Source organism: Eumetopias jubatus, unplaced genomic scaffold (genome assembly GCF_037043125.1).
Source record: "Eumetopias jubatus isolate StellerSeaLion01/CBP00866 unplaced genomic scaffold, mEumJub1_p1.0 scaffold_17, whole genome shotgun sequence".
NCBI lineage: Eukaryota > Metazoa > Chordata > Mammalia > Carnivora > Otariidae > Eumetopias > Eumetopias jubatus.
In genome coordinates this window covers 9857718-9870412 of record NW_028274823.1, presented here as the reverse complement: position 1 = coordinate 9870412, position 12695 = coordinate 9857718, and the positions used below count along the sequence as shown (strand labels likewise).

The window sequence follows — 12695 nt, the reverse complement described above, 5'->3', positions numbered from 1 at the left end:
TTCCAGGTTAACACGTACTCGGAGTGCAGGTCTGAGAGTTAGGAAGCCTGTTCTCTTTTTTAGCCAGGCTGCTCATTAGCTGGGGGGAGCCACCCCACCTCTGAGTCTCAGTTCACCTCTGTAAAATGGGGGGACACCCGCCCTCCCTGGTGGCCATGAAAGGCTTTGTCAGCTGGGAGGTAGAACGTGCTTTCCTTTCACGTCAATCAAGGCTTCCTATTACAAGCCCCACCCCCTTGGGCTATGTCCACTTGCTTATTGCTGTCTCCAATTGTCCTTCATGATCTAGAAGATGCTTGAGGGAATAAAAGCTTATACGAGGCAGAGCTGATGTGGCCCATGGGTACCATCGGTGCAGGTCTGACTGGCCACTTGGGATCCAGATGTCCCCCTGTTTTGTTCAAGTGAGGACTGGTTCTTGGGGAGACTCCGGGCTAGTATCCCTGGTGTCCACTTGTCCAGGCCCGTGTGGTCCCTTCAGTGTGACAACTTCACAGTGTGCTGGAGGTCCCGGGCCCTCCCCAGTGAGCGTGGTGGAACAGCGTGCAGGCCCTGGGTGTTCTCCCCGCAGCGGCGCGTCGCTCCTCTGTCCTCACAGCTTCTGCTGTCCCAGAAGTGTTTGCCTCCCTGCCTCTCTGCTGGGCCTGAGCTCAGACTTGGAAAAGAAGAGCTCGGGGCGGGGGCGGGGGGCAGGGTTGTCTTTAGGCCCCTCTGCCTTCTGAACCCCAAGAACTGGGAGCCTGCGTCTGCCCCCTTCCGAGGCGGTGGAGGTGGAGTGCAGGGATACAGGGTAGGCAAGGGCTAGTTAGGATCTCCACAGCCCTGCCCCACGGAACTTTCTGATGTGGTTCCCAGTTTGTGGCTGAGCTGATGTGGGCTAGGCCCACCTCTCTGAACTTGATCTCTTGCCTTGAAGTTGGTGAAAAGCAACAGTGATCTCGGGCAGCCAGACATACCCAGCCCTAGGAGCCTTCACTGCCGTGTCCCCTTGCCCAGCCCTGAAGGAGCGTCAGTGTCCCCAACAGGCCTCCCCCAGACTGGCCCCGTGCACATCATGGGCCCCGCTCGCCCACCCGCTGTGACTGTTGGATGAAATCATTCCTGGCAGGGGTGGCTGGCACGGGCCCAGGGTAAACAGGCCGAGCTGAGCTCGCTGGCGTGCCGCTGGGCGCCGAGGAGCTCCGGGGGTGCGGAGTGGCAGGCCTGCCCCTTCCAGAACAGCACCGGGTACTCTGGCCTCGGGTGACCCCAGGGGTCACTGTTAGGGTAGCCCCGTGCCACCAGCCTTTTCCTGGGCGGAAGGCTGGGTGACACGGACTGGCCTGTGGGAATTTAGTTGGTGGGGTTCCCCCACTGGGTCTGCACAGACCCCCATGCCAGCAACAGTCATCAAGACACTTAGGTAACGCGGCCTGCACTTCCTGGTCGGAGCGGGCCTAGCGGCGGCGGGGTCCCACCGGGACCCCAGGGGCCGCGCTCGCTGCCCCCGCCCTCCTCCTGGGAGCGCTCGCGGCGGAGCGGAGCCGGGCGGGCGCGCGGGGCTCCCGCCCCTCTCCCGGCCGTCACCTGGGGCCGGGCGCAGCAGGTGTCCGGTCTTGCGCCCAGCGCCGGGGACGCGGAGCGCGAGCCGGGAGCCTCGACGCGTCGGGTGAGCCCGGGGACTTGGCGGCAGGGCCCACCCCCGGAATTCCAGAGGCGACCGCAAGGACCCAGCGGGCGGAGGAAGGTCCAGCTGGGAGGAAACGCGCTCGCTTCGCCCCACCTTGTGCACATGACTCGGAGCTTAGTCGCATGGCATTTTGGAATGCCAGGTACCAAAAGTAAGATCACTGAAGGCAGTGAAACTGAGATTATCAGCCAAGAAAGACCTACTGGAGAAAGCAAAGGATGGAAGCAAAAGTGAAGCAGTGTTTTATCCTAGGTACTTCAGCAGACCTTCTGCAATTCAGCTAAAACCATGACTGCTCTTTCTTCAGAGAACTGCTCTTTTCAGTACCAGTTACATCAAGCAAATCAGCCTCTAGATGGTAACTGTCTGCTATTCTTGATTATACTTGGGAAGATACTACTGAATATCCTCACATTAGGACTGAGAAGAAAAATCACCTATCAAAATTTTATGGAATATTTCTGCATTTCACTAGCATTCATCGATCTTTTACTTTTAGTAAACATTTCCATTATATCCTATTTCAGGGATTTTGTACTTTGAGGCATTAGGTTTACTAAATACCACATCTGCCTATTTACTCAAATTATTTCTTTCACTTATGGTTTTCTGCATTATCCAGTTTTCCTGATAGCTTGTATAGATTATTACCTGAATTTCTCCAAAACCACACAGCTAGCATTTAAGTGTCAAAAATTTTATTTCTTTATAGTAATTTTAATTTGGGTTTCTGTCCTTGCTTATGTTTTGGGAGATTCAGCTATCTACCAAAGCCTGAAGGCACAGAATGTTTATTCTTATCAGTGTCCTTACTACATTAGCATTCAGAGTTACTGGCTGTCATTTTCCATGGTGGTGATTTTATTTATGGCTTTTCTAACCTCTTGGTCAGAAGTTACTGCCTTGGTACCGGCTGTTAGGATGACTTCCTATGTGAATGAGACTGTCTGATATTTTCCGTTTTCGTCCCATTGTAGTTATACTCTGAGCTCTAAAAAAACACTCTTGCCCAAGTTCATTATCTGTTTTCTCGGTACCTGGTTACCATTTGTACTACTTCAAGTAATTATCCTTTTACTTAAAGTACAGATTCCAGCATTTATTGAGATGAACATTCCGTGGTTGTACTTCGTCAGTAGTTTTCTCATTGCGACAGTTTATTGGTTTAATTGTCACAAGCTTAATTTAAGAGACATCGCATTACCTGTGGATCCATTCGTCAACTGGAAATGCTGCTTCATTCCACTTACAATTCATAATCTTGAGCAAATTGAAAAGCCTATATCAATAATAATTTGTTAATGTTGCCATGTTAAAACTAATTAAAACTGACAACTACAGTAGGAATCATAATTTTACAAAGGGAGAGGACATATAAAGATTGAACTGAACTGAAGCTGCCCTCCCCGGCCCCAACTTTTATACCTTTTCAGGATGTGTCTTTTGGGACTATGGTATTAAAAACAAAATAATTCCAAGAAAATTTTTTATACCTGTTCAGGAACACAGCATGTTACCAATATTAATTTAACAAAAGTGAAGCAAGTTAATATTTGGCCATACTGATTTCATGTTACCCAAAAAACTAGTGGATGCCAACTGTTATGTAAATCTGAGCTTCTCTGCCAGTGATACACAAATGTAAATAAACATTTTTATTAAATTCAAAAAAAAAAAGACACTTAGGTAACGCTTACCTATCCCACTAACATGATGCTTCACACGAGCCAGGTGACATTTAAGAGCTGTTCAGGTCTTGTCACCTCATTCTCACAACCAACTCATGAGAGAGGTGTGCCATGGTATTCCCATTTTCCAGTTGAGAATACTGAGGACCCAAGTGGTTGTAACCTCGGGCCAGGATCTAATTTAGGCCTGGCCAGGGGTCTGAGCTCTTGACAGCTCTCCTGGGCCTCTCACTGGCTGTGCTCTGAGGGGCATTCCTTCTCATGCCATTTCTCAAAGCCAGTCTTAGATCCCGTCTTCAACATTCCTTCCTCCATGAACATTCTGGCCCAGCATCTTCCTTATTGGGGGTGGGGAGGGGCTTTCGTGGCACAGTGCCGTGGAGCTGATGAAGAGTCTGGGTTCGGGGCCACGGTCCCAGGTGTGAGTCTCTGCTCTGTCTCGAGTCACCCAGTCTCTTGGAGCCTTAATTTCTTCATCTGTGAAATGGGCCCACTCATCACCCCACCTCACCTCATCTGCTGGTGTCGGCTCCATCCCCGTCAGGGCAGATGTGAAAGTAACCGCTCATTTCTACTCTCCCCACCCTCCCGGCACACCGCCCGACCCCACCTCTTCCTTTCTTTTTTGAGGTGGACAAACAGGAGGATGCTAGAAGTGCAATTTGCATGAGGCCGGGGCGGGGTCTTGGCTTCCTGGGCCTGGTCCCCGTTGTTTGGGGCAGCTGCTCGTCTTGTTGGGGAACAAAGGCGAGAGGTTTGCGTGGCTCAGGAAGGAAGGGAGGGGAGGGCCTCAGTCCTTCCCGATGGAAGCCCAGCTCTCCTCAGCCCTGGCCACTCCAGCTGGCTTGATTTTGTCCTGTGTTAGTTTGAAGACTTGTTTGGAGCTTCTGACTCTGCCCGGCCCTCTGAGGGCATCGGGCATGGGGCTTGTTGGGCTAGTCAGTTCACCTGGGCCGGGGAGCAGAGGTGGTTGATGGAGGGTCTTTTCAGGCGAGGGGAGAGCCTACTTCTTGGGTCTTGGTGTTGGTGGAGGGGTGAGGGGTGAGGGGAGCTGGATGCCTTGCCGCCCTAATCCCCTCCCTGCCCCTCACCAGAATTGCCTTGTACTTAGTATGGAGACTCACCCAGCGGGGCCTATGCAGTTCCAACCCTCAGGGCTCCCAACTCCGCAGGACTCTGGACACATGTGCCTCTGATTTGTGGGGGCCGTTCCAACCTTCCCTTCCACCCCGGGCTGTGTGGGCTCTGGGTCCCTCAGTGCCTCTTCACTCTCTAAGACGGCCTTAGGCAGCCCTGCCCCAAGTCCAGACTTGGCCTCCTGGTCTCAAAGTTGCATTAAGTCCGTGCTGATCGCTTCGAGATGTGTGACCCCGAGACGGCCTCCTGTGACCTTCTGTGTTGTCCTTGGCCAGCGGCTTCAGACTTCAGTGGTCCCTGGCCCTGCGACAGCTTGCAACATGCTGATGATAGTGGCCTCTGCCTGGGAAGGGATGGCGGGCCTGACCTCACTTTCCCGCAAGGCCTATCCCTGTGTGGCCCTCCCTGACGTCTGTGCGTCTGTCCGTTCTGTTAACCAAACGCAGCAATGCCAACCTTGTGGTTCCAGGGAAGGCTGCCTGTTCTGTTGCTTGGCCGCTCCGCAGAGCTGAGACCGGGCGAGTTTGTGGTCGCCATCGGAAGCCCGTTTTCCCTTCAAAACACAGTCACCACCGGGATCGTCAGCACCACCCAGCGCGGTGGCAAAGAGCTGGGGCTCCGGAACTCGGACATGGACTACATCCAGACGGACGCCATCATCAACGTGAGCCCCGTGGGGTCGGGTCGGGTGTCCGGAAAGCCGGGCTTAGGAGCCAGGGGTGCAGTCAGGACCCTCAAGGCGCTCCCCTTGAGCCCCTAGGGCAGATGAGGTCGAGGGGTGGGGCTCCTGTGAAGGGGACTTGAGATATGCCAAGATCTGCAGCTCAGAGGGGCTCCCCATCCCACCCGAGGGGCCGTGGCTCCTCTCCTTCCAGACCCCTTGGTGGAGCTGCCTTTGAGGCTTTGTGCAGAAGGGATGCTCCCCCTGGTGCAGGCACTACTAAATCTGTCCCGAGGTGTTCACTCTGCCTTGGGGCGCAGTCTGAGCGTTAGGCCCATACCGTCTGATGTCTAAGGAGGCCAGGCATTGCTCCGGACCATCTCATCAATGGAATCTTTTTTAAATCACGTTTCATCCCCCTTCAGCTGTCTTCTTACAGGACTGACGTTTCTAAAGAGCAATGTCCCTCCCCCCCACATACATCTGTTTAATAAATAAGAAAAACTGTGTTTTATGCACTTGCTGCCTCTAGTAGGTTTTATTCCCAAACTTTTTTGTGATCTGCATGAAGTAATGGAAAAAGAACAATCCATGTGGATTTCCAGCCCCAGCAGCAAAGTAGGGATCACGGTGGAGGGGGCGTGGGGCGGCGTGCAGATTTGAAATACTCGAGCCAGTTGGCAGCCAGGCTGTTGTCAAGAGAAGGAAGTAGTGTTGGGTGTTGTAGGGAGGCCCTAGTTGGCCTCTGGGCTTTGGAGCCAAAAAAAAAAAAAAAGCCATTTATGGCACATCTAAAACTTTCTGAAAAATTTTAAGGTCCCTTTCTCCAGCAAAAGGTTGACAGGAACAAATCCGAGAAAAGAACGTGCACTCAGGGGCATGCCAGGCAGGGAGGTACTTTGGGGCTTGTAAAGACATGAACTCATAACCTTTTATTAATTTTTGCTTAATTTCAGTATGGAAACTCGGGAGGCCCGTTAGTAAACCTGGTAAGGCTTTTTTTTTTTTTTTTTTTTTTTTTACTTTCTCTTCAGACATGAACTTGCCAAAGTGCATTATCTAATTCTTTTAAAGTGAAATCTGTGCATGTACTGTATCCCTGCAAATTACCCTTCTTATCTTTTCTGGAAAGAGTCAGGCCTGCTGGAGTCGCGGCTGGAAATGTTATGCCAGCAGATACCCTTGTGCTTCAGAGTCACCAGTCAATGCAGTGGAATCCAGGTCCGGTTCAGGAGTAGCCAGAGGAGCAGGCCTTTATGTTAAAGGTGTCCGCAGTTCCGGCCTGTGACAGAAAGGCACGGCCTTCAGATGAGGTGTCCAGGCTACTGCAGGAGCTGGCTTGGCTCGTCCACAGTCTCTGTGTTGGCCAGGAACCCTCCCTCAAGACCTGGCTGGAACGAGGACGTGCCCCCGCTCACAGAGATGTCACTTCTGTCTGTATTTAAAGATGTACACGCAAGAAGGGAAGGCTGAGACTCTGTCAGAGTGAGGCCCACCCAGCTCAGGGGTCACCCAGCTCTATGCTCATGTCCCTCGACGGAACTGAGGCGTCTTTAGCGAGGCCCGGGGTGGCAGTGCCTCCTGGAAGGTTCTCAGTGTCAGGGACCGAGTTCCCAGCACTGCAGGAAGTACCAGCAGGGACTGAGGCTCTGTGACACACAGAGAAAGTGGGGGGCGGCAGCCTGCAGCCCCGGCAGCATCCGCGGCTGCTCAGACAGCGCTGTATTTCCCTGGGAGCGCCAAGTGCTAAGGTTGTCCTCCCTGGTCTGGGCAGAGGCATCTTAAGATCATTGGAAATGGAAGAAGCCGGAGGGCACAGCCACCGGAAGGACTCTGAGACGTAGTCCCTGTGAAAGGAGCAAAGGGGCACCTGGAAATTACCTGCTGAAGGCTGTTACTGTGGCACGGTGGTCCCGGACGACCGAGCCTGCTGTGTGTTGGATCTCCCCTTGCCAAGCGTGGGTCCTGCTGCCCAAGTGATGCCTCCCTCTGCAGCCCTGGGACCCCCCCCTTCCTCCAGCTCCCCCACGCCACTCATTCAGGAGCTCAAAGACTTCCTTCATACAAATCATCTGTTTGTCTTCTGGTAAACCTTCATGGATTCAGTAGGCTGTTTCCATCTTGCTTTTCAGGATGGCGAAGTGATTGGGATTAACACTCTGAAGGTGACCGCTGGAATCTCCTTTGCAATCCCATCTGATAAGATTAAGAAGTTCCTCACCGAGTCCCATGACCGACAGGCCAAAGGTAAAGCGCAGCCCTCACAGCCGTGGGAGGTTGGAGCAGGAAGACGACACATCCGAACACATCAGCCAAGCCTTTCAGATCGAGAAGGGAGGTGGGATGCATGTTGTTAGGCCCCTGGTATTAGGTCACAGGTGTTTGACCCTTGACCATGAACGTTTCATATGGTGTAGTCTAATAGGTACCAGGCAGGATCGGGTGTGATTTCTAGACATCGTTTTACTTCGTTAAGTTCCTTTGCCCTATCAGGTGGGAAGTATTAGTCCCATTTCACTGATGAGAAAACTGAGATTCAGGGAGATCATTCCATTCACAAACGTTTATTGACCCATCTGCTTGGGGCGAGGCTGGGTGTTTCGTGGCTCCACGGGGGCATGTGTGATATTTACATTCTGCTTGGGGGAGGAAGAGGGATGACAGCAGGCAAACAGGCAAGATTTCAGATACCAGTGACGCTTCCCTGCAACTGAAGCTGGTGGCAAGCTGGGGAGTGACAGGGTTGTGGGGGGTGGCATTCCAGACCCAGGAAGAGCAGACTCAGGGCCTCCGCTGGGAGCACAGCATAGCGAGTAGGCGTTGCGGCTGGAGTGCGGTGAACAGGCAGAGTCACCCGGATGGATGCGCAAAGAGGTCAGCCAGGGTCACAGTGGCCAACGTGAAGGCCTTGGGGCGCACGTCCGCAAGTGTGACGGGGGAATAGGGAAGTCCATGATCTGGTGGAGGTCTCTGAGAAGTGTTTCTCATGGTGGGTGGAGACTCTGCTAGAGAGGCTGGGTAGAAGCCGTAGGGCCAGGGAAGAGGCTCTCCCGGTCATCCACACCAGGGTGGGACGAAGGGGTCGTATTCTGGATTTATAAGAGGGACAGAACCCTCATCAGATGTCAGGATAAGGCAAAGAGGAATCACATACCACTCCTAGGTTTTTGGCCCTTAACTGAAATGGCAGGACTTTCCCAGGTCCCATGGCAGGTAGGGGGGTCTGAACAGGATTTGAACCACAGCCTCAGTGTGCCCCGACGGGCCCGGCTTTGCACTGCCGACCGAGGGATTGACCCTCATAGCTCCTGCTGTCCCCAGGACAACTGCCACCTGGGCTGACCTCTTCTCCTTCTGCTGTCACACCAGGCAAAGCCATTACCAAGAAGAAGTACATCGGCATCCGAATGATGTCGCTCACATCCAGGTGGGTAAGCAGGACACCCGTATCTGTGTCTCAGATTCAAATAAACAACTTCAGAAGGCTTTCACTGGCACCATGAAAGAGAAACCTTATGCTGCTTTAAGCATCTCAGTTTCTGGTTAAAACTGAGAAACATCAGGACGCCTGGGTGGCTCAGTCGCTTAAGCGTCTGCCTTCGGCTCAGGTCATGATCCCGGGGTCCTGGGATCGAGCCCCGCATCGGGCTCTCTGCTCAGGGGGCGTCTGCTTCTCCCTCTGCCTCTGCCCCTCACCTTGCCCCTACTCTCGTCTCTTGCTGTCTCTCAAATAAATAAATAAAATCTCTAAAAAATATAAAAAAAAAATAAAATTGAGAAACATCCAGAAAGAGAGGAAGGGCCATGAGCCTCGGCCTCTGGTTTTACCCTTTTTTGTGTGTATGTGTGTTTGGAGCAGGTCTTTCCTTCTAGAAGATTCTGCCCTCCTCTTTGAAGGCAGCCCTGAACAGTGGGGCGTGTTGGTCACTCTCCCTCATGCCTCCTTTCACCATTTGTCTGTTGAAACCCACATTCCAGGAGTGCCCCAAGGGCCTTCCTCAGTCCAGAGCGCCCTGCCGTTCCTGAGCCCTGCCGTACGTGGGCTGTGGCTGCCGGAATGCTGGGTCAGGCCCCGATGACAGATGGGCTTGTTTTCCCCGAGCTGGTGGAAGGTGCGGCGTGTGGCTGCCAGCCTCATAGCATACCGGTGTTTTAACCTTGATGAAAAAGTCTGGTATCCCACACATGAGTCCTGGTGACTAAGGGCACGGTTGAAACGCTTGTCGGTAAAGTCAGCAAAGAGCAGAACATATTAATATAGGCATTACTACATTAATTATCATAATTATTTTATTATTAATTAATTGTGACGGTGTTACTATAGTTTAGATGCATATTATGAATGGTGGTGCCATTTGGGGCACTCCTGAGTATGGACTGAGTTGCCAAGGCTAAAATGTGAATCAGTTACTTGTCTTGGAACTGTGGGAGACAGAGGTATGGGGAAGGACCCTAGGCCCTGGCATCTGGCTTCCTGAGTTCTTGTCCCAGCTCTGCTACTTCCTGGCTTATGACCTTGGGAAAGACTTGACCTCTGTGCCTCAGTTTGCTTCTCTCTACGACAGGGATAACAGTGCAGGCATTTGGGTGTGTGGTGAGGACCGAGTGATTGAATGTGTGTCAAGGCAAGGATCAGTGGTCACTGGCCACAGGGTCACTAGCCACTGTTTATCAAATGCTTGCCGTGCACCAGGCACTGGGCTGGGTCCTGTGTCCAGACAATCTCACCTAATCCTCAAAACAACCCCGTGTTGTAGAGTATTGTCATTATTCCTATTTTGTAGGTGAGCCAACTAAGGCACAGAGAGGTCAAGCAATTGCCTGGGCACACACAGAAAATGGCAGAGCTGGGGCTCCAAACCAGGTCAACTGCTGCACTACACTCACTCCTTAAGTTCTGGTAGCTACTGTTAAATAATTAGTAAAATTAATAATTGTAATGATAAAGCACTGCCCTTCCTGTTAGCCGGTAAATCTTTGGCCCTAGCAAATAGGCGATTTCAAGCAGAATCAAAGCTCCTGGAGGCATTTTACGTTGGAATCAGGGGCAGGAGGAGAAGCTGGGTGAGAGCCGAATCTCAGCCGAGCGAGGCCCCTTGTTACTTAATGTTAATGCAAGTGCTTTTCCTCCCGAGCAGCAAAGCCAAAGAGCTGAAGGACCACCATCGAGACTTCCCAGATGTGCTTTCAGGAGCGTATATCATTGAAGTCATTCCTGATACCCCAGCAGAAGCGTGAGTTGGCATTATTTTCCCTTTGCCTGATGTCCTTATGGTTCCTGGGGGGAGTGGGGAGGAGGCTGTGTTCTTTTCATACCGTCTCAGGTGGTTGTGAGGATCCCTGATGACATGGTCGGACATCCTTGGTCAGTCTCACCAGCCAGGCCTTCTGACCTGGTTCGGCTCAGGACTCATCAGCAAAAGGGTGCTTCCTGTCTTCAAAAGTCCTCGCTTCATGAGGGGTCATTCAGGTGGAAAGAACGATATCGAACTCTTCATGAGTCTCCGGGGCAGGCCTGGCTGGGGAAAGAGGGTTTAAGGAGCGGTGTCCCTGAGATCTTGGGCAGTGGTCCCCTCCTAGGCCCCCAGATGGACGTTATCTCCTCCCAAAGAACACTTCTCTAATTCTGTCTGTTACCAGTCAGGCCATACCTGTCCACACCTCCAGAAGATAACCTAGGTAACATCAAAGTAACACAAAAAGAAGGAACTCAGCCAGCAGTCAGCATCTGTTATCTTTACTGACATAACGTGCAGAGAGAAGAGCTAGACCAGAGGCCCGCAGACTGTTCCCTGGAGGCTGGATCTGGCCCACTGCCTGCTATAATTTTATACGACCATGGGCTAAGAATAGCCTTTCATTTTTAAACAGTTGAAAACAATTTTTAATTCAGAGTAGTTTTTTATGATACCTAAAAATTACATGAAATTGACGTCTCGGGGTCCGTAAGTGAAGTTGCCTAGAGCACGGCCAGTGAACTGGGCCCTGCTCAGTAGTCCACACGGCCTGCAGTGGCGATGAGCTGGGATGGACGCCAAATGGCCTGCAAAGCCCAAAATATTTCCTATCTGGCCCTTTAGGGGAAAAGATTGCTGGTGCCGTGCTAGACCATTAAGGACCGTAATAGCTTATTTGACACCATCATAAGTAAGAGTGAAAGTTACAGCAATAATAACACAAAGGAAGGCCTCATAATAGAACCATTCCCCCTGCTCCTCTGGGAACTGCCGTCTTGAGTTGTGACACCCATTACAAGCAAGTTGGCCACGGTCATGGTCCATGGTAGGTGGTATGTGGCACATCCTTGCCTCTTTGGGGTCTGCCTATCATCCGACCATACCAGTTCTGGGAAGCATTTCTGCACTGGACATGATGGATGCCTTGGCCTAAAATTCTCAAAAGGAAAGAGTGCAATCCATTGGTATTTTAAGCATTCTCACATAGGTTAACCACCATCCCGTCTGATTTGCTCTGGGCTTCTAGGTGCTAAGCTGTGCCAATGTCCAGTCGAGCTCCTTCCACGGCAGTTAGACCAGGAGGAATGGAAGCATTAAACTTGTGTTTCCCTTTGTGTTGCAGTGGCGGTCTCAAGGAAAATGATGTCATCATCAGCATCAACGGACAGTCTGTGGTCTCTGCCAATGATGTCAGCGATGTCATTAAAAAGGAAAACACCCTGAACATGGTTGTCCGCAGGGGCAATGAAGACATTATGATCACAGTGATTCCCGAAGAAATCGACCCGTAGGTAAAGGCATGAGCTGGATTTCATGTTTCCCTCAAAGACTCTCCAGTGGACAATGCATGATGACTCTGGGCTGGTGACACAGGACACCCAGGACTTTGGACCGCCACGTTTCTTGTCCAGCGGAAACACCTGGCCAACAGAATCCTTCTCGATAGTTTGCAGGCAAAACAAATGTAATGTCATAGATCCGCAGGCAGAAGCTCGCCCTTCTGTATCCTATGTACGCAGTGTGCTTTTCCTTGCCGGCTTGGACTATTCCTGCTTAGACAGTCAACATTTGTCTCTTCCTTTTACCGAGTCATCATCTTAGTCCGACTAAGGCAGTTGATGTAATGCATAGTTGGAGGAAGGTCCCACAGGAGCCAGGATGGTTCTGGGCACACCTAGGCTTTCCTCCCAGTCAGCACCCAGAGGAGGTCAACGCCGGAGACCACGGGTGGGTGAACGTTGGCTCCCAAAATGGCCAGAGTCGCCTCTTTTTAGGAAGCTCTTCCGAACTGGGAGCACAGTGACTTTGAGTTTGAGCTATTAAAATACTTCTTCATACTCTGCTTCCTGGCCTGCTTTTTGCCCCTTTCCCTGTGAACAGCTGGTTGCAGTCTCTTTGAAATGGTTACAAGGTCAACAGCAGCTCTTCATTAAACCACAGTGTCCACGCAGGGTTGCGCCTGAAGGCTCACCAGTTATTTCAAAATCATCATGTGGGGTTTTACCAGTGTTACAGCTGTGCTCTGCCACTCTGGCTTCATACAATAGGGTTTGAGGACCGTTGCGCTTGCATCTGAAGCTTTT

General features: G+C 51.7%; 1 protein-coding gene and 1 pseudogene across 1 annotated transcript in view; both read left to right on the top strand.

Moving 5' to 3' along the window:
• Window positions 1–12357, top strand: part of HTRA1 (HtrA serine peptidase 1) — a 52375-nt gene extending 40018 nt beyond the window's left edge. Inside the window, exons 4-9 of the mRNA XM_028121763.2 lie at window positions 4964–5158; window positions 6112–6144; window positions 7288–7402; window positions 8525–8582; window positions 10294–10389; window positions 11735–12357. Coding sequence (XP_027977564.1) covers window positions 4964–5158; window positions 6112–6144; window positions 7288–7402; window positions 8525–8582; window positions 10294–10389; window positions 11735–11903 — 666 coding nt within the window. The 3' untranslated portion in view covers window positions 11904–12357. The remainder of the gene's footprint in view (window positions 1–4963; window positions 5159–6111; window positions 6145–7287; window positions 7403–8524; window positions 8583–10293; window positions 10390–11734) is intronic.
• On the top strand, window positions 1958–3008 carry LOC114223049 (putative G protein-coupled receptor 160; annotated as a pseudogene).
• Window positions 12358–12695: the final 338 nt, after the last annotated feature.